This window comes from Tupaia chinensis, unplaced genomic scaffold (genome assembly GCF_000334495.1).
Source record: "Tupaia chinensis unplaced genomic scaffold, TupChi_1.0 Scaffold143795_1, whole genome shotgun sequence".
NCBI classification, from domain to species: Eukaryota; Metazoa; Chordata; class Mammalia; order Scandentia; family Tupaiidae; genus Tupaia; species Tupaia belangeri.
In genome coordinates, this window is record NW_006203645.1 from 15,161 (window position 1) to 37,958 (window position 22,798).

At 39.7% G+C, this 22,798-nt stretch overlaps 1 protein-coding gene and 1 pseudogene across 1 annotated transcript in view; one reads left to right on the forward strand and one right to left on the reverse strand.

Moving 5' to 3' along the window:
- The window catches only part of TMEFF1 (transmembrane protein with EGF like and two follistatin like domains 1), a 227,572-nt gene that overhangs the window by 14,909 nt on the left and 189,865 nt on the right, over nucleotides 1-22,798 (reverse strand). Inside the window, 2 exon segments of the mRNA XM_006172345.2 lie at nucleotides 3,164-3,287; nucleotides 19,753-19,818. Coding sequence (XP_006172407.1) covers nucleotides 3,164-3,287; nucleotides 19,753-19,818 — 190 coding nt within the window.
- Nucleotides 18,232-19,197, forward strand: LOC106733454 (nucleophosmin pseudogene; annotated as a pseudogene).

Below are 22,798 nucleotides of genomic sequence, written 5' to 3' on the forward strand. Positions count from 1 at the left end.
TATGGGTCATTGGCCTCACAAGAGATGCATTTTATTGCTGGCCCACTGCCAATCTCCTCTCATGAGTTCTTAAACCAAAATATATTCAGCAGCCTGCTAGACACCCAGAAATGGATACACATAGGCACCTTGGACGAATCACATTAAACTGAGTATATCATTCCTCCCCAAACCTTTTCCGTCTTCTCAATGTATTTCCCACTTGATTCTGCCTTAGCCAGAAACCCAGGAGACTTCCTTGACTTTGCATCTCACTAACCTCCAGCAACCCTCACAGTCTCATACCCAATCCCTGTGAATTCAACCATCTTATTATCTCTCTGCAGTCCATTTACTTACCTCGGCCCCACAGTGACTCTTCCCTATGTCTAATACACAGTTTCCTAACTTTGGGTCTTCCCATCTATTTTTCCATAAGGTCGCCAAAGTGACTTCCAAACTGAGCATAGATCTGCTACTTAAAATCCTATAAAGGCTTATCATAGTCTTTAAAATAGAGGCCAAGCTCCTGAGATAGCATAAATGTTTCTGTATGACCTGGCCCCTCCTCTACCACCCTAATTTAAGTGTATTTTCTGAAATCCCAAATCATCTCATGCATACCTACGTATAACAGCATTTTTCATATATTTTAATTTTGTATCGTTAGTATCTTCAACCAGAATTGATTATTCCAAAGGATCTCTGGATTCCTATCATACTCAAATTTGACATCTAGTGCCAGGCACGATTTGCTACAAAGTAAGCAATAAATACATAAACAAATAAATCAATAGTGGGAAAATGCCAGAAAATTTTAACTTAAAAATTGGACTACTGAGACAGCCCCACGACACAGCAGTTAGGGGCTATGCAGAAAAAACTGATCCCATGTGGTGAACCAGGGTTCAAATCCCAGCCTCATCAGCTTTACACCAAATGCACATATGCATGCCCAAGATGGACAATTGGAAAAAAATAACTGCAATATAACCAGGCCCCACTGGAGAATGCTTTCTCTCTCTCTCTCTCTCTCTCTCTCTCTCTCTCATGCACATATACATAACCTGTGACACACACAAAAAAAGATGAAAAATGGACTGTGGCTAACAGCTGCTCATCCCTACCTCTATACTGCTATCCAGATGTATCCACCGATTAATGGAAATACACATAATATTACAGCCTGATCTTTGCACCCATTTTAAATACTCAGACAAAAGAGAAAAAGATCTACTGCCTTTTAAGAGTTATATAAGTATACAGAAAATAATCTTTAGCACTTAAGAAGCACTTCTCCTCTGAATAAGAGAGAAAAATTGATTATCACACATCATTCAAAAAAATATTCCCTGAGTTCCTACTGGGTCAGGTCCTGCACTAGGTATTAAGGAGACAGTGGTTAGGAAAACAGAGTACCTGATGCAATGGGCTTACAGTCTTATACCATCAATTGTTATTTATTAAAAACACATGGCATACAGGCATTGTGCTAAGCACCTTGCATATATTATCTCATTTCAACAACACTATGAGATAGATACCATATTGTTACAATTTTAGAATGGTGGAAAATGAGGCTTAAGATATTTTAAGAACTTCCAAAGAACACACAGTCAATAACTAGCTAAGTCAGTGTATCTGATTCTAAAGCTTTTAACCAGTATGCTAGTCAATCCTCTGTCAATCAGTAAAATACCACAAAGTGACCCGATAGCACATCATTATCAGGACATCCTCCTCTGTCACCCTTCATTTAGAAAGTATCCTTAAAGATTTGTATAACAGGATGATGGGACCCGAAATTCCATGCCACTATGGGACAACCAGGAGATACTGATCCATTGTATTGATTTGACTTTACTCTTTCATATAGTTATATATTTTATCTTATTATCATTTTAAGAGAGATTTTTTTTACTATAGGGTGCATGTGCTCACTGAGAGACAGAGAGACAAAAAGCAAGAAATCACCCTCCAGGGAGGTGGCCACATCACAATCCCTCCTCTTCTCGGGATTTTGGGCACGCATGGACACGCACCAGGCATGAGTTTTAAACTGCCAGGTCCGGGACTCAAATTGCAGTCGACTACGTGAGAGTCCAGTGATGTAACTATTATACCATCTGCTGATCCCTGGTTATATATTCGAAAAGTCCAGGGGGGAAAAGATAGGGGGCAAGGGATAGATCCTTCAAAGACAAGGAGAATTTTCAAACAGGAAAGAGACAAAGGCTTAAGGAAAATCTATTCAACTATAATAGTTTATAGTCTTGTTTTTTTAAAGCAGAAGGAAGGAGGAAAAGACAGTCAGAAGGAAGCTAAGAAAGTAGAGGGAACCAGAGACCTGGTTTTCAAAAGTTTTTCTCTTACTTCTTGAAAAGAAAGATCCAGCTTCTAGGCTGACAAGACAAAAGTATATTTCTCTCTGTTTTGATTAAGAAAAGAGAAAAAAAGAATTCTAGCCAAATTCCCTCCAGGAGGCAGGAGTGAGCAGAATGACAGCAAGCGTCTATAGAAACATCGCCTCACTAACTGCACAAACTACATGTAGAGGATGATCGCCTAGCAGCAGCGGCAAGAAGTGACATCAGTAGACAAAGGACCAAGGCCAGCAGGCTGAGTATCAGGAATGAGACCTCCTTTTGTCTCAGTTCTAGTTCTAACTTGCTGCTGACCTTGAACAAGTCACATCACTTCTCTGGAATCAGGAGTTGAGAGTTTACTCTTTCCTTTCCATTTCCATCTCTCAACTCACACCTGGTTCTTCCCCTACCTCCTTATTTTTAGTAATCTATTTCTGCATGTATTTTATTGGAATTACACATGTTCTCTGTTCTTAATACATTTTTAGCCCTCAACCACCTTGTGACAGATTGCCTAAAAGGCAAAACAGTGTTGGAAAATGACATTTATTTTTATATTAAAAATATGTAACATTATATTTAAACTGTTAAGCCCATAATCTCAAAACACTAATAAAATACCTGTTTTTGTTTTTGCATATTACTTGCCAGTTTTGGGTTTGGTTTTTTTTTCCCCAATGATCATTTATTCTTTACTTGTCCACTATAAGCACGAGTTACTCTAGGGTATTATTTAGTCCACATCTTATTGCCTTCTACAGAGCAGAGACCACTGATAGAAAAGCTCTCTGACCACGCCAGTGGAGGTACTAACTTACCTACAAGAAGCCTTCTGAGAAGAATAGATGAATTCACATTTTCCATGGATGCAGTAACCATTGAGGTTCTCAGGGCAAGGCATATGGTTTCCAATATAAACATCTTCTCTTTGATCACTAGCATCTTAAAAGAACATAAACCACGTCACTAAATAGTGAAAAGCAAACTGAAAAATATGGTTTCAAAGGTTCTGACACAGCAAATAAATTCACCCCTTGTCAACCATCTGCTAGAAAATTTGGAAAGAAAATTTATCAGATAGGGGTTGGTAAGATCCAATGTCCTTTGTAATTCCCATTGTGCCCAAACACAGCAGGTAGATATTTAGATTTTTTAAAATTAATAACATTTGCAGGATATTGACCACTATAAACTATTATCTCCCAAAGAAAACTAAATGACATTTTTGCTAAATAAATAAATGCTAGCTCTAAAAGAAAGTTTACCTCTCTGACAGATAAATGACATTTAAAAAGCAGTGTCTTGGGAGCTATGAAATTGAGGCCAAAGAACACTGTAACAGCAGAGAGAAAATTAAGGGATTCTGAAATTTTAGGGTGAAATGTTTATTTCTGCAATGAGAAGCATCAACCATACTCATTTATTTCTCAAATGAAAATAACTTTGCTGTTCTTTTTATAGCTTTTGTCCTTTCATATAGTTTTTCTTAGTATTTGTTCATTCAAAAAAGAAACCCTCGAATATGAAGAGTTAAAAAAAAAAACTCATCATCACCTAAGACCCTCTAACCAAACAGAACCACTGTAAATATGTTGAACATCTGTTCAGACTTAGATATAAAATGTGAATGGAACTGAGTTTAAGTGAAGAAAATAATAGCGTGGTGAGTATACCACTGTCAGAAATAAAAAATAAAGTCAGGAAAGAGAACAGGGAAAAAAAGACAAAGACATGGGGGCTCAGTCTTCAAAATTAATCACTTTTATTTCCCTCTCTCTCTCTCTGTGCTTTTCTATCCCCCCACCTTTCTCTTGCACACTCATGTATGCATGCATGTGCACATACACACACACAAATTATGGAATGAATTTTTGTACTTTTTTTTGGGGGGGGGGCACATATACCAGTAGGTTAACCTTCACTCCTTGAACCCACAGTTCTCCAAAATTACAGGCTGCGTATAGCAAAAATTCCCAGGCTCACTGCTGAGAATTTACATTCCAACTTACAGATTCTGTGTACTGTCAGATGTAGGACCTTGAGCATAATATGCTCGTAAATCTGAGATTCCATAACTCTAAAATCAGCATAATAGGACCTATACGCCATGTGATTTTTAAGAGGATTATGTGAGATAACTGATGCGTGTATAATACCATGAGACAACCAGCTACCTACTATACTATAGCACATCATGTAACAGCTGATCTTCCCAAAATAAAAATAAAGGTGTTAACAAAATTTAAAGAATGTTAATGGAAACAAATTAAGAAATTAAATAGGAGGCCATGTGGGTATGTGTGTGTGTGTGAAAAGAGGTGTTCAAGGTAGAAGTGGGAATAGAGGTGCCAAGTGTGAAAAAGCTGAGGAATAAATGTGCAGATTTTCTGGAGATCAAATTAGCATACAAATAGAAAAAATTTTATTACAAAGCTCAATGATGGAATAAAATAAAGAGGTCATGTAACCCCTACTAAGAACAAAGTGATGCCAGTTTGCCTCAAAATTCTTAAGTTCATACTGTACTAATTTTATTTATGCCTAGAAAGAGAACTAAAGTAAAAGAATCTAACATATAAATTGTTTTGTTCCTCACCATGAATACTACATATTAGTCTAGTCAAAGATATTACTAAACACATCAACAGACAACCTTCCATTTTTGTGCCCATTAAATGTTTTGCTTTTTTTCCCTTTGATTTCTTCCTGCCTGTCCCCCTTTGCCAACCCTCCTCCTGCACTGTTTTCTGCACCCACATTTGCTCTCCATGCTTTTCTCTCTCTCTCCCAGTCTTTCAGTTCTGCTGTAGAGTGCAGACAGTCAGTATATATTAAGAGAGGACATACAATGCCTCTTTTTCACAGTCTTGCTTGCCTCACTAAGCCTTAAATCTTCTGTTTGTCCATTTTCGACCAAATGCCAGGGCCTCATGGTTTTCCATGGCTGAGTGGTATTCCATAGTGTATATGTGCCACACTTTTTCATCTTTTTTCAGACATTTGGGTTGATTCCAAGTCTTAGCAATTGTGAACAATACTGCAATAAACGTGGATGTGCAAGTGCTTTTCCAGATGGGTGTATTCCTATCCTTCACGTAGCTACTCAGGAGGGGACTGTTGGATTGTATGGTAGTTGTAGTTTCTTCAAGAACCTCCATATTGTTCTACACAGTAGCTGTACTAATTTACATTCCCACGAACAATTTAAGAGAGTTCCCTTTTAACCACAGCCTATCAGCACTTACCTTTTTTTTTTTTTTAATCTTAGCCATTCTGACTGGGGTTAGGTGGTATCTCATTGTAGTTTTGATTTGCATCTACCTTATGAAAAGGGATGTTGAGCATTTTCTCATATGTTTTTGGCTGTTCGTATGTCTTCCTTGGAGAGTTGTCTGTTTAGCTCATTTGCTCATCTCCTTAATTGGATTAATATTTTTGGGGGGAGGGAGTGCTGGTTAACCTGCTTGAGTTTCCTGTACACTCTGGTTATCAGTTCCTTATCTGAGGCATACTTGGCAAATATATTCTCCCATCCCAGGAACTGTCTCTTCTAAATTCTCAGTTTTAAAAATGTCTTTACTACTTTGTGAACTTGGTCAAATCTCTTCCTCTTTGAGGTAGTTGAGAGAGTTTGAGGGAACTGAATGAAATCAGTACTGTCCAACAGAAATATAAGATACTCATGTAATTTTATATTTTTAATAGCCATATTTTAAAAAGAAAAAAAAAAAAACCAAGAAGCCAGTAGGTAGCATGGAGGTGAAGGCACTGGATCTCACATGGCTGACTCCACATTTTAAGTCTCAGACCCAGTGGCTTGCAAATGATGCTGGGCACCTGTGTGTGCATGCCCAAAGTCCTGAGAGGAGAATAGAGAAGGGATTACAGTGGCATGCTCATCCCTCCTGGGGGGTGATTTCTCACTCCCTCCCCCTGTCATCCCCTTCCCTGGCAAGCATATACACCCTATAGAAAAAAAAAAAAAAAAAAAAAAAAAAACCTCTCTTTAAAAAAAAAAGAGTATTTTTGTTTTGGGGCTGGTAGATGGTGGTTAAGGAGGCACTGAACTCCCACATGGTTGATCATGGTTCGAGTCACAGACCTGGTGGCTTGCTTTCTCACTTTCTCTCTCTCTGGTCAAATTAATTTAATTAATTAATTAAATGAAGCAATTCTTTTTTAAAAAAAAAGTATTCTTGTTTTTAGTTGCTAAAATCTAGTATTTTGCACTCACAACACATCTCAATCTGACAAGCCACATTTTTAGTGCTCGGTAGCCCAAGGTGACCAGTGGCTACCATCCTAGACAATAAGAAATAAAGGACTAATTTATTCATCATTAATGATCACCTTCCATGTGTCAGGTAGGTGCTGTGATACAAAACCAAAGCCATATCCTATCCTCAAAGGGTTTATATGATTTCATCCAGTTTATAAGGAGCCATGGCAAAAGAATGATTCTGTTGTGGCAAAAGAAATCAAGCCCTCTTTTGGGCTATTAAAATTCTGAGCACACACCCCTCTCTATTACAACACTAATGATACTGGTGTAGCTATTTTTTTTAACTACTCTTTATCATGAGACTGTAAGCACCTTGAGAGTCTAGTCATTTGTTTCTGTTTAACTCCCAATGCTTAGAACCTAGTATTCACAATTTAAGACAAAACTCTAGGGCCACACAGCCCAGGTTAGAATTCTATTAAGTTACAACACTCTCCAGCTCTATGATCAAAACCCAGTCACCTAAGCATTCATGGCCCACAGCTTCCTCCTCTGCAAAACAGAGATAATAATGATGTTTAAGTATTATAGGGTTGTTCGGAAGACTAAATGAGATAAAACATTTAGTATATCAAGTAGGATGTAAGTGTGTAAAGAACTTAAAACAGTGGCTACCAAACAGTAACTACCTGAATAAGTATTATCAAGTATTATTATATCTAAATAAGTGTTTGGTTTTTTTTACTTTTTTTTTTCATTTTAAAGAGTTATTTTATTTAACTTTATTTATTATTATTTTTTAATTTGACCAAAGGGGGACAGAGTGAGAGAGAGAGAGAGAAACAGAGGGAGAAAGTGAGAAAGCAAGCTACCATTTCCAGGACTCAAACCACAGTCGGCCATGCAGGAGTCCAGGATCCTTAACCACTATGCCACATGCTGGCCCCAATAAGTGTTTGTGTTTTATAAAGAATTATTTTATTTAACTTTACTTATTTATTTATTGTTTATTTTTAATTGGACCAAAGAGGGACAGAGAGAGAAAGTGAGAAGGCAAGCCGCCAGGTCCGGGACTCGAACCATTGTCGGCCACGTGGGATCCAGCACCCTTAACCACCACACCACTTGCCAGCCCCTCAATAAGTGTTTGCTAATAAATGAATTATAATTCTCACTTGTTAATATGTCACACTATAAAAATCTTCAGTTTTATAACTTAAAATTCTTTCCTGGAAGAAAAAAATTACATAACTTATCTTCATTGCTTTCCATTGACAAAATTATTAGCCTAATTAATGTTTCCACCTGGAATCCTCTATTAGTGAACTAAAGTGCTTTCAGTAGTCTTATCCCATGTTTCACCAATAGAGGTTGAAAAGTTCAAAGGCAATCTCACTCTAGGATTTATAGATAGGGTAGACCTTGGAAACAAATGGATTAAGATAGAGGAATACTGGAAGCCACAGGGGAGATATAATAAAATGCACACAACATTCTCAAGAACAAGAAGACCAACCAATCAAGGGTAGTATACTCAGACTGAGCAAGGGTAGACATCAAAGCTAGAAAAGTAGGGTGAAACCAGATTATGGAAAAATGTGAGTTCTAGGTAAGGCTTTTTTTTTTCTTATTTTATTTTATAATTTCTTATATATAATTATTGTACAGCATTGTGGGGTGCAACATGGATTTTCAAAAGCATGATTGCAGCATAGGAGACGTGTTTTTCTTAATCCTACAAAAAAAGTCACCGAAGGCCTTATAGATTGAAAGCAATGCAGTGCAAACATGTTTTACATAAAAATCAATTGAGAGTAGTGGCCAAGAGTTTGTGGTAAGGGAGAATAAGGAGTAATTGACTGCTAACACTGTAAAGGGGATTTTTTTTTGGGGGGGAGGGTGATAAAAATATTCTAAAATTAGGTTATATTAATACTTACACAACTCTGTAAACATACTATAAACCACTGAATTGTATACTCCAAACAGGGGTATTTGATATTTAAATTATGTCTGAAGACACAAGTCTGACTGTTTTATCCTATTTCAAAAATCGAAAGAGAAGGCCTGGAGGGAGTCACACCCACAAACATTAACAGACCATTTGACCCACTGGTAACAGGATTCTTCCTACATCCTGTCCCTAGCATAGTATCTGTGTGATGTATATTTAGCCTCCCCATCTCTATAAAAGTACATTTTTTTCTGATGTCAGCAACCTTTCTTTTCCAATTACTAACCTAAAAACTGTAAACCCACCAGGAACAGCAGAGGGTGTAATAGTTATGCAGTTAGACTCTCATGTAGTCAACCACAGTCCAAGTCCCAGACCCAGTGGCTTAAACTCACACCGGCACATGTGCATGTATGCCCAAGACCCCAAGAGCAGAATGGAGGAGAAGGGATTGCGGTGTGGCCATACCCCTGGCGGGGGGGCTTTCTTGCTTTCTGTTTCTCCATCTCTCTCTGTCTTTCCAGTGAGCTCATGTGCCCTATAGCAAAAATCTCTCAAAAAAATTTTAAAACCTGTAAACCCACCTATAATGCACAAGCACCTGCTTTCACATGTCTCACCTTTTCAGGCCAGCCCAATGTAAAAACTCTTATGAAATTCCAAACTCTGTGGCTCTCAAAATCAAATAAAAGTAACTCCTGTACCTGATTACCCGAGAAAGGCATGTTTGCGTCCTCTCCAGGCCTAGGTCATTCATATTTGCTTAGCAATAAGCCATATTAATTATTATTTTTCCAGAGTTGGTTATTTCTGTAGACATCTCTTGGAAAAGTGGTTAAGATAGCTATTTGGATACTAGCATTGGATACTAACTGTAAGATAAAGAGGCAGAGGGACCAGGAAGACCAGGTGATCTATCAGGAGGTTAGGACATACTACAAACTTGCAGAAATGAAAAACTAATCTAGACCTCAGAAATAAGATAGATACTAGAGACAGAAACAAATAAATAGGGCTTGAAGATGCTTTGGAAAGTGAATGAGCTCAGAACCTGAGATCTAGAAGGATCCTTTGAAACCATCTGGACTAACGAAAGAATCCCTTCAGTTTTGACTCTTGAGCCTGTTTCTTTTGAACACTTCCAGAGACAAGAAAGGAAGGAAGGAAGGAAGGAAGGAAGGAAGGAAGGAAAGAAGGAAGGAAGGAAGGGAGGCAGGCAGGCAGGTAGGCAGGCAGGTAGGTAGGCAGGCAGGCAGGCAGGCAGGCAGGCAGGCAGGCAGGCAGACCAACCAGCAGGTGGCACAGTAGTTATCTCACTGTAATCCGACATGGTCAACCTTGGTTTGAGTCCCGAACCTAGTGGCTTAAAAATCACAGGCATGTGTGCGTGCATGCCCAAGATCCAGTGAGGAGAATGGAGAAGGAATTGCAGTGTGGGGCCATTTCCCCTGGGGAGTGATTTCTGACGTTCTCTCTCACTGTCTCTGTCTCTCTCTTTCTCACCCCCCCCACCAGGGGAACACACGCACCCTAAGAAAAACATCTTAAAAAAAGAAAAAAATAGGGAACCAGCAGTTAGCGTAATGGCTATGTCGCTGGACTCCCATGTAGAACAGAACTGTCCTCTTTACTGAAGATGCTCTTAATACAGAAATATGGAAAGAAGACTCTAAATGCAAGCCTAATCATAGGAAGTTCAGTAGAGGGAATGTAATAAACTGAGTTCAAATACAGGTCTCCAAACATAAAAAACATATTTGTTAAACATCTATTACGTTCCAGGCTCTATGGTAGTTTCTAGAGTTTAAGGCAATAACAGAACAAACAAAAGTAAATACAGAGCTCCGCTGGACGATTGCATATGTAAAAGTAGTGCTTAGAGAAAGATCAAGGCTAGAGAACAAATAGAAAAGCTCACTAAGAACATGACTGAGAGCAGATTAAATATTCTAAAGAAGAGGGACCAGTAGTTAGCGTAATGGCTATGTCGCTGGACTCCCACGTAGTCGACCGCAGTTCGAGTTCCGGACCCGGTGGCTTACAACTCATGCCAGGCACATGTGCGTGGGTGCCCAAGATCCCGAGAGGAGAATGGAGAAGGAATTGCGGCGTGGTCATCCCCCCTTGGGGGTGATTTCTCGCTTTCTATCTCTCTGTCTCTCTCTGTCTGTCTGGCGAGGCACACGCCCTATAGCAATAAATAAATAAATAAATATTCTAAAGAAGAAAGAAAGAAAGCAAAAGAAAGAACAGAATCCTGAAAGTTGTGATACAAAGGGGAAGAGCGCCAGGGCTTACATTGAGTCAAAAGGTCTTGTTCCACCATTCTACAAGAGCAACAAACTCATAGTTCGGCTTCTTCATCTGCAAAATGAGGATAACACAGTTGTTCTAAAGATTAAGTAATAACACAAATATGTGAAATCATGTGGCATGCAGTAAGGCTTGATTAATCATTGTTACATGGTGGCCCAGCTGTGATGGCATGGGGTACTGCTGCACAATGCTGGATCCATCGGGAAGGCCCAGGGTTTTGCCATAGTGCGGGGGCCAAGACGCCCAAGGTCCAGGGTTTTGAACCCATTTCAACCTTGGCATGCCCATAACCCTGGCTGGCTGGCTGGAGGGTTAGAAAGGATCATGCATGACAGGACCCTGTCAGGGAACCTTGTCAAAAGGAAAGAAAGAAGGAAGGAAGGGAAGTTAGTTTAAAAATATAATAATAATTGTGAAATGGATGAATATCCTACTGATGTCACTCATGAACCATATTAAATACCAAGATACATAAACACCCATGGTGAGACTTGAGCACAAACAAATTACCAACAGCGAATCAAGAAAACAATAGCATTAGTATGATAACATCGATAATTAATTCAGTAATACAGTGTTTAATATTCAGAGTGATCCCCAGCAGTAGATATTACTGCTCCAACTTGATAGATGTGATAATTGGGACTCAGAGAAACCAGACCACACTCTTCTTGAGGTTGTTTGTTTGTTTGTTTTTTGAGAGATTTCTGCTATAGAGCACATGCGCTCACCAGAGAGAAAGAAAGCAAGAAATCACCCCGCAGGGAGGATGGCCACACTGCAATCCCTTCTCCTCCATTCTCCTCTTGGAATTCTGGGCACGCATGCAGCACACACACATGTCCGCTGTTGAGTTTTACGCCGCTGGGTCCAAGACTCGAACCAGCAGTCAACTTATGTGGGAGTTCAGCGACGTAACCATTATGCCATCGTTGGCCTCCACATTGCTTTTAAGCGTAATCCAAACTGGGCTCCAGAGCACATGCTCTTACCCATTACCCTATTATTTTAGCAAGCTACCCTAGGACATTTATAGGCAATGAACAAAAGCAGAAGATCCAACCACCTGCTTTCAAGGCCAAGTAAACCAGACACCTTCAAAAAGAAAATATAAAAAGGCCTTAAAGATGTAATAAAGCATGGGTTTAGAAACCACAGCAGAATGTAGTCTCTGCACGGGTACAGAATGATCCTATCTAAACAATGCCCTTAGGCAAGTGGTGACAGGCTCCATGAAAAACAGCTGCAATTGCTGGTTTCTGAACAATGTCAGTGTGTGTGCAATGTAAGATGTATGCTTGCTTGGTCATCCAGTGGCTCATCTACCAACAAAAGCATTCAGAAACAAATCTACCACCAGAAGCAGTGTTTCCAAATACAAAGGACAGGATGGTTCTAAGTGATGATGTTATAAAGAAAACTCAGTACCAGATGGCTCATCTGCAAAGCTTGTTTGTTCCACTGTCTGTCCTGGTCCAACAGTGTAAAATACAAATAAAGCATGAAGAGCTGCTATTAGCAACTATGCATGCATCTGGGCGGTGAATGTCTGAGGCCACAACTGTATCAACATCAATAACTCCCTACTGATGTAATCCCTACAGGTAGTTTAAAAATCCAGAATATTTGCCTTGTTTCCCGGATACTATCCTGCATCAACCCAACTTTCATCACTAACATAATCCTTCACACTTCACTCCCTAACTCCAGGCTCCTCGGATCCAATTAAAGAATTTTCTAGGACTATCCCCATAAACTAGTGGTTAAGGGAGTCAGATCCCACATGGCCCCAGTGGCTTGGAAACCACAGCAATCATATGTGCATGCATGTCTCAAATCCCACCAGTGGAAAAATGGAGGATTGCAATGGAGGATTATAGCATGACTACACTCCACTGGAAGGTGCTTTTATTTTTTTCCTCTCTCTCTCTAGTGAGTGTACATACCCTCTAGCAACAACATAAAATAAAGAATTTACCTATTTAGGTTTAAACTCCTATTTATTCTCCCACATCTCCTACTCTCTCATTTCTAAACCCCATCGTTCTCTGTATCAACCCTGACTTCTTTTCCTAGGCTCTCCAACACCCATTAAAACACCTTTTCTACTAGGTTGTCGGGAAAGTCATGACATATTTTTTTATGCAAAAATGCATCATTACTTTTTGGACAACCCAATAATATGAATAAACTCAGATCTACCTCTCACAACTAGTCTGTTAGAAAATACTCCTGTCATGGGAACCAGCAGTTAGCATAATGGCTATGTCACTGGACTCCCACGTAGTCGACCGCGGTTCGCGTCCCGGACCCAGTGGCTTAAAACTCACGCCGGGCGCGAGTGCGTGCGTGCCCAAGATCCCGAGAGGAGAATGGAGGAGAAGGGATTGTGGCATGACCATCCCCTCTGGGGGGTGATTTCTCGTTTTCTGTCTCTATGTCTCTCTCTGTCTGTCTGGCGAGCGCACGCGCCCTATAGCGAAAACCTCTCCAAATAAAAAAAAAAAAAGAAAAGAAAATACTCCTGTCATTTCCCTCGTACCATATTATTTCTAAGATTTCCTTTCCTTCCATCTTCCCTCCCTGTGCTTACCACTCACTGTCACTTCCAGGCCAGAACTCCACTCTCATCTCCCAATAACCTTTCTCTCTTAGGAGTCTCCTACCCATCCTCATCACAACTCCCTAGCACATTCCATGATACATACTCTTAACTTTCCTCGGTGATTTTAACACCTGGCTCAGTCTTAACCTTTTGATGAGGTAATGATGAAACTTGTCAAAACCATTTTAGAAAAATCACATCAAAAGAGCAGGGCTGAAATATATAAATAGTTGCCTACCAATAGATTAGTGTATTTCTGCTATAAATGATACCTCGAAAGCATTATAAAATGAGAATACTGATAATCACATGGTGGGGAATCCAGACAAAACAAGATGGCTTAATGTTGCTAACTGTTCAAGGCGGATATCAGGCACACGAGAGCTCCTTATACTGTTGTACCTTGGAAATTTTCTACAGTAGTTTTTGAAATATCACACAACCATCTCCCATTTACCTTATGCTCAACTGTTCCATCATTTTGACTTCAACACTTACAAAAGAGTTTCTAACATTCTAATTCAATACCTAGCACAGGTTTTCAAACAGCCCAAAAAAGAGCTCTAGTTCAGTCACCGTTCCGGACATCTAAGTACTTCATTTCAGAAATATTCTTCTCTCAGAGCTCAACTATAATAGATCTTTCTCACTGAGCACTATCTCCCAATATTTCCAGCTTCTTACTTGTGCTGTGTTCCTGCTTTTCACTCTGTAGTCCCCAGCCATAGGTCTCTGCCTACCTGGCCCGGTCTTGGCTATGGATTGCAAACACAAATTTTTACTAATTCAACAAAAACAGTTACCATTTATCCTCTATTTCCTTACTATTTGAACACTTCCTAACACTTGAGCAATTTGCATTTCGTCTTTTTCTTTTTTGGGGGGGAGAGGTTTTTGCTATAGGGCGTGCACACTTGCCAGAAAGACAGAGACAGAGAGACAGAAAGCGAGAAATCACTCGCCAGGGGGGATGGCCACGCTGCAATCCCTTTTCCTCCATTCTCCTCTCAGGGTCTTGGGCACGTACGCACGTGCGCCAGGCGTGAGTTTAAGCCACCAGGTCCGGGACTCGAACCGCGGGACTACATGGGAGTCCAGCGACATAGCCGTTACGCTAACTGCTGGTCCCCATTTCATCTTTATAACTCTACAGAACTGCTAAGTCAAAGACTGCCAGTGATCTCCTTTGTCTTCAATTATAATTTACCCCTCATTCTATAGTACCTTTCTGTAGCATTTCAAACCATTAGCCATCCTTTCTTTTCCTTGTGGTTTCTCTGCCACTGTGCTCTTCTTGATTTTCTTCCTCTCAACCCTCTTTCTGCCTCACCCCAACTTGGGCTTTTCTGAACTGTGTGCAACTCTAGAAATGTTCTATGAGTCTAATATGGTAGCCGCAAGCTGTATGCGTCTTTTGAACATGTGAAATAGGGATAGTATGACTTCGTTTTAATTAACTTTAATTTAAATAGTCAGGTGGAGCCAGTAGTTACTGTACTAGACTGTGCAACTCTACAACCTCTTTCCTTCATTCTCATGGCTTCTGTTATCAACACTATATCCAGAGACTGCCAAATTCAAGCTGAATGAAAGTAAACTGGATGAGTTCCACAAGCCTCTCGAACTCCAAAATACCAAAAAATAAAAAAGAAAGAAAGAAAGAAAAAACACCATCAACATCAAAACTCCTCCCTGGCAGCTATGGTAACACGTTCTAGTCGAAGTCACTACTTGACAAGCTGAGACCATGTGGAGGCCAAGTTCAGTTAACAGCCCTCCCAGAAGAGTTAGGCATAGAGGTTCTACCTACTCATGTGGCAGAGATAAGAAGCTCACAACACAGTAAGACTCTGTCTAAAAAACACCACATATACACACCACCACCACCACCACCACCACCACCACCACCATAAGTCACCCTCCCCCGAAATAAATCCTTTATCTAATTCCAAACACCTTTCCCCTCTTAACATTCTTAGTTCTGAAAATCGAATGCATCATCCAAGTGATCTGAGTTACCTGGTCACTTTAACTCTCTTTCATATTTAAGCAGATATCTTTCCCTTTTGATTCTACCTAACTTCTCTGCCTCCAGGCTGGTGTACACAATAAGCACATTCTTCCACCAGCTATCACTCATTCAAATGGCTCACCGTGTACCCTTGTCATTTTCAAATATATCATGTGAATGATTCCCTGCTGCCCACAAAAGGCATAAATTCCCCAGGATAGCACAGTGTTGAGGACTCTACAGTCTGGCCCCAAGCTATCTTCCCAGCTTTGCCTTCTACTTCTACCTCTTAACCCCCCCTACTCTGTAGCCAAAAAGGATTCCTTACTGTCCTATCACAATGCGTGTGCCCACATTACTGCTCATGCGCTTCTATCTTCCCTAAATATCTTTTGACTCCTGTTCAAATCCTAACCAAACTTCCAGGGTTACTCAAATTCCACCTCTTCTTTGGCATTCCTAAGAAACGTTCTCTACCAAGAAGTAATCTTGTCTTTTCTGAATGCTCACTGTACTTTTCAACTATACTACATTCATGTCAATAATCAACTTCCCCTTAGTTAAAATTTGATTATATGCATTCATTATATAACAAGCTCCCTAAAGATGCATAGCATGAATTTGATATCTTCCCAGCCATGAATAGTAAAAATTACCAGCATTAAGTGAAGTATGTAATAAATTATATCTACTGATTATGGTAATTTCATTTAAGTTACAAATCAGTACTTATGCATAAAGAATTTTCAGTATCTCAAAAGTGGCCTAGGTATTAAATTATCCACATGATTTTATCAACAGTAGAAAAGTGTTTTGGGCATACACAATTCCCCAAATTGCACTGAGAGATTTTAAATAATAAAAAAGGGTCTTCCTATTCTAGTCATGTACCATCAGTACGGAGAATAATAGTGGGGCTGATCCATTAGTCTCCTATGGGAATACAGGAGATTTTCTATTTTAAATAAAGCACTTTTTATCAAATAGGAAACTGGTATTTCAGGAGGCTCTTGGGTTATAATAGATTCAGATTCAATATGATTCATGTAAGGGAAGTAACAAATTATTCAATGGTAATAGTTACAATTTATTAAGCACTTACAAGTATGTCATTCACTATCAAAAGCATTTTGTATGTACTATCTCATTTAGTATTTACAAAACTCTCTGGGGTTGGTAGGTGGTGTGGTAGTTAAGGGCACTGGACTCCTACATGGCCGACCACAGTTCGAGTCCCAGACCTAGCAACTTGCTTTCTCAATTTTTCTCTCTCTGTCCTTCTCTAGTCAAATAAAAATAAAGTAAATAAATAAATCTAAATAAAATAATTCTTTTTTTCTTTGGGGGGGGAGAGGTTTTTGCTATAGGGTGCATGTACTCGTCAGAAAGACAGAGAGAGACAGAGAGACAGAAAGCAAGAAAGCACCCCCTCGCAGGGGATGGCCACGCCACAATCCCTTCTCCTCCATTCTCCTCTCGGGATCTTGGGCACTCACGCACATGCACCCAGAGTGAGTTTAAGCCACTGGGTCTGGGACTCAAACCGTGGTCGACTACATGGGAGTCCAGCAACATAGCCATTATGCCAACTGCTGGTCCCTAAAATAATTCTTTAAAAAAAATTTATTAAACTCTCTGAGATAGGTACTATTATCATTCCCATTTTATATATATATTTTAGAAGTTAAACATAAAAGGCAGATCACGTATCTTTTTTTAAAAAAATGTCTATTAGTATAACCAAACAAATGGATAGAAGACCCACTTATAATAAAGCAGTTATATACAGTCCTAATCTAGGAGTTCGAAGATTAAGACTTACTTCAGTTAATTAGCTATAACTTCATTGGGCCTCAGTGTTCACAATGGTCTAGTATTCTTCTCACTAAACTAGTTATAAGAGCCAAATACAATAATGCATGTAAAAATGAAAGTGAAAGATCAAAGGACTTTAGGACAAGGGATCCTAAATTCAGTCTCTGCTCTGATCTTTACTAGACATGGGACTTCAAATACATCTCACAGTTTCTATGAGTACAATCGTTCTTTTGACAAGTATGGAGTACCTATTTATGTGCCAGATAATGTGCTGTATGTTAGGGAAGCAAAAGTAAACCTGACATATCTGGCCTCCTGTACTCACAGAACTCACAGACTGGAGAGGAATAAAGAATTAAAGGCAATTATAGGTCTTGTTCGGTGGCATGGTGGTTAAGGCAGTTGGATTCCACATGGCTGAGCACATGGTTCAAGTCCTGAACCCACTGGCTTGAGAAACATGCCAGGCATGTGTGTATGTGCATGCCCAAAATCCTGACAAGAATAAAAAATGGAGGAGAAGGGATTGTGACATGACCATACCCCATAAGGGGTACCTTCTCCTATCCCTCTCGATCTGTTGAGTGCATGTGCCCTCTAGCAAAAAAAAAAAAAAGAGAGAGAGAGAGAAAGAATTCTAATAGAGTAGGTTAAGTGCTTGGATAATAGAATATATAAAAGAAGCATCTAGTCTAGATTTAGGTTCAAAGAATATTTCCCAAAAGGAAATGACTTCTATACTGAGATTAAAATGGATAAATGGAAGTAAGGCAAAGACGTAAATATTTCCAGGCAGAAAAAGCAAGGTTCAAAGACCTGGGCATAGAAGGCAAGTGTAAACAGAGTCTACTATCACAGTGGTGACACAATGAAGCTGAAGCCATTTGGGAAGGTCCTGGCTCAGGTTCCAAGGTCTCATCATACATACTAGGCATGAGCACAAGACCATGATCCTGCTGGAGTGATTCCGTCCTGCGCGGCTGTTTTCGGTAGCCCTAGTCGTTTACCTCCGTCCGCCTTCTCGCCCACCCAAGTGCGTGCCACCACCCCATGGAAGATTTGATGGACATGGACATGAGCCCCCTGAGGCCGCAGAACTATCTTTTCAGTTGTGAACTAAAGGCCAACAAAGATTATCACTTTAAAGTGGATAATGATGAAAATGAACACCAGTTATCTTTAAGAACGGTTAGTTTAGGGGCTGGTGCAAAGGATGAACTGCACATTGTTGAAGCAGAGGCAATGAATTATGAAGGCAGTCCAATTAAAGTAACACTGGCAACACTGAAAATGTCTGTACAGCCAACGGTTTTCCTTGGGGGCTTTGAAATACCACCACCTGTGGTCTTAAGGTTGAAGTGTGGTTCAGGGCCTGTGCATATTAGTGGACAGCACTTAGTAGCTGTGGAGGAAGATGCAGGGTCAGAAGAAGAAGAAGAAGAGGATGTGAAACTCTTAAGTATATATGGAAAGCGATCTGCTCCTGGAGGTGGAAGCAAGGTTCCACAGAAAAAAGTAAAACTTGCTGCTGACAAAGATGATGACAATGAAGATGATGATGATGAAGATGATGATGATGAAGATGATGATGATGATTTTGAGGATGAGGAAACAGAAGAAAAAGCTCCAGTGAAGAAATCTATACGAGATACTCCTGGCAAAAATGCTCAAAAAATCAAACCAGAACAGAAAAGACTCAAAACCATCAACACCAAGATCAAAAGGTCAAGAATCATTCAAAAAACAGGAAAAAACAACTAAAACACCAAAAGGACCTAGCTCTATAGAATACATTAAAGCAAAAATGCAAGCAAGTATAGAAAAAGCGCATTGAACAGTCCTGGGCACTACTGCTAAATTAAGCCCAAAGATGGGGAGAGAGGAAAAGGAGAAAAATATAATCCATACTGAGTATCATCAACAATCCAGACTGAAGTCTTCTATTTTAATCTCAATCCCCTTTCCTGATTTTACTCTCCGCACCCCCTTCCAGGCTGGAAGCAATCTCTCTCCCAAAGCACGCACTTTTGACTGCTGTGATTCAGTGAACCTCACACTTTGCTTTCTATTACTTGTACATCTGCCTCATTTTTTGACCATGTTTTAATCACCTTTGTATTGCCATAGCTGATCAATAAATATTTGAATGAATTAAAAAAAAAAAAAACATGATCCTGGCTGGCTGAGGCTGAAAATGGATCGCTATATGAAGACCTGTTGGGAGTACTTGTCTTTTTCTTTCTGCCTTTCTGTATAATTTCTTAAATCTGCAGGTAAACAATTAATCTAAGTAAAAACTACAATTTTTAAAAGAGTATATATTAGAGTGCTCAGTAAATTGAGGAAAACCCTAGCTACTTTAATTAACATTAATACTAATAATCAACTGCATAATTTGTATTACCATGGAAGCAAAAGTTGCAAGATGTATAATGGAAACAGAATTACTAAGGATAGCTAATGACAATCATAATTCAGTACCTTTCACATCTGGTCGATATTGAAGTCCATCATCTTTCTTTCCCAACAAACTAGTGTCATCTGTGTCTGTAAGAGAAAACAGTTTTCAGTTAAGATACATAGACATTTACATCACACTACAAAACTCCCAATTATTCCAAATGCTCTTAACTCAGTTGCCCTATTCTGCCCTCATTTTCCACCATTCTCCTGACCCGCTGTGCCATTTCACTCTCAGAACTGAAGGCATCGCAGGGATATATCCCCTTTGTATGATGATTGTCTAATTTCATTTAGAGTTCAGCTCCAGTTCACGTCCTTTTTTAAAGTTTATTTCTTGAGAAAGAGAAAGAGAGGGAGGGATTGAGAGAAGGGCACACTTAACTGGGTCCCATCACACGGAGATCCTCCCCTGAGTCTCTTGGCTAGAACAGCCAGGATCACGGGTGACTGCAGGCATGCCTCATGTGTTTGGGTCAGCTCAGGATCTGAACCTGAGAGGATGCCTGGAGAGGTACCCTACTGCCTGCACCACAAAGGCGGGGGTCCAAATGTCACCTCCTTTACAAGTCTTTCCTGTGGTAACTAAAATACTACATACCCTAAGGAGAAAGGGTTAACCCTTTTTCCAAGGGGCAATATTTCTAGATATACTTTCTTCTACCACTGTTTCCCTGGAAACATCAGATTAAGATAAACGTACTCTCAACCGCGTGGTCAAACATTTTTGTAAAAAAACAAATAACACTCCGATTTGTGAATTCTATCTGGGAAGCAAATAAATGATTTATTAATAACCTCTTGGGGGACCAACAGATGGCAAAATGGTTATGTTGCCAAACTCCCACATAGTCAACTGCAGTTCGAGTCCCAAACCTGGTGACTTAAAACTCACACCAGGCAGGGCCTGCAGGTGACATGATGGGTAAGGAGGCTGGGCTCCCACATGGCTGACTGCGGTTCAAGTCCCGGACCTGGTAGCTTGCTTTCTCATTTTCCATCTCTTTCTCTGGTCAATTTCAATAAAATAGAAAAATAAATAAATAATTACAATGAATAAAATTAAATAATTTTTTTTTGGAGAGGTTTTTGCTATCGGGTGTGTACACTTGCCAGAGAGACAAAGAGAGACAGAGTGACACAAAGCAAGAAATCACAACCTGGGGTGATGGCCATGCCACAATCCCTTCTCCTTCATTCTCCTCTCAGGATTTTTGGCACACACGGTGTGTGGTTTAAGCCACCAGGTCTGGGACTTGAACCACAATCGACTACAAGGAAGTCCAACAACATAACCATTACACCATCTGCTGGTTCCAAATTAAATAATTCTTTTAAAAACAAAACAAAACAGGGACCAGCAGTTGGTGTAATGGCCATGTCACTGGACTCCCATGTAGTCAACTGCAGCTGGAGTCCTGGACCTGGTGGCTTCAACTCATGTTGGGTGCGTGTACATGCAATCCCAAGACCCCGACAGGAGAATGGAAAAGAAGGGATTGCAGCGTAGCCATCCCCCCTGGGGGGTGATTTCTCACTTTCTATCTCTGTCTTTCTGGCAAGCACCCGTGCCCTATAGCAAAAACTTCTCCAAAGAACAAAAATGAAAACAAAAACCTCACACCAGGCACATGTGTGTGCCTTTCCAAAATTCTGAGAGAATGGAGGAGAAAGGACTGTGGCATGCCATCTCCCCACCTCCCGGGGGGTTGTGGTGGTGGTGGTGATTTCTCCCTTTCTGTTTCTGTCTCTCAGGCTAGCAAGCGCACATGCCCTATAGCAAAAACATCTCTCAAAAAAATTTTTTAAATAAATAAACTACTGGGAAGATCCCTATATATAGAGGAGGGAACAAAGGGAAAGTGTACAGTTAGGTACGGATGGAAAAATGATAGTGGGGACTGAGATAAAACCAAAGGACCAACCATTCCAAAGAAGTCTAAATCTACATGAGCTTCCATTGAAATCTCCCAGTTCACTAAGTGCTCTGAGCTTGAAATTCTGGGGCATACCACTCACTCATACAATTACTCGGAGAAGATACTCTTTCTCTAAGCTATTCTCATCTAAGGTCTAATGCCATCCCATAGATGATCTTTTTCAAGATCAAAGCTAAGTGGAACATCTACCTACAGTGTCTCTCTCTCTACCTATAAAGGATATGTCAGCAGATAGGTTCCTCTATCATGTCCATACACAGCCCTAAATGGAAATGCTCTGATGAGCTTCTTGGGTATTCTCTGGTAACTTAGACCAGAGGTACTGCAACCAGAACATCACAAATAATTTGTTACCAATATAAGGTACCAAGTTTTGGCTTAAAACCTTTTCCTTTTTGCTCAGATAAAAGCAGATCCCCTCAGTAAGTCCAAAAATGGGCATAAGTATGGCGGGGGAGGCAGGAAATAGACAGGAGCAGGGAAGGGGTAGAACTTAAAGCAGAAAGATGTACAATCTGAGTCCATGAGAATGTATCTGGCCCACGTGTTACTGAGGAAATGACCCATTCCCATTATCCCAGCCTATGAGGGTACTACTGAGAAAGAATGAACAGCTTCTGGCTTTAGTGACTGTGATATTTCTAGTAGAGATGGAAAACAAAAACTCATTCTTACATAACACCATGATTTCTGAATTAAAACAAGAGAACAAATAAAATATTAAACTTAAAAGTAAATAAACTTCTATAACATCACCCCAAAATCTATAAAACACTGTGAAAATAAACTATTACACTCTAGTAAAAAAAGGTTTAGAAATAAATGGCAACACTTAACAGATGATTTTCCTGTAAGTAAAGTAAGTCAAAGAACTCTTAAACAATTATAATCATTAAAATTTGAGATTACCCCTAAGAACTACAAATATAATCAATGATCCCATGTTAGGATCAGCTTAGCAACTAAATAATGCAAATAATGAAGAAACATGGCTTATATCTTGAGAAAATGAAAATAAATTTTTAAATATCTAAATTAGAAACAGAAGGCATCCTGAAATATGTAGTAATACAAGAAGATAAGACTTCAAAGATCTCTCATTTTACAAATTGGGAACAGTATTGAAA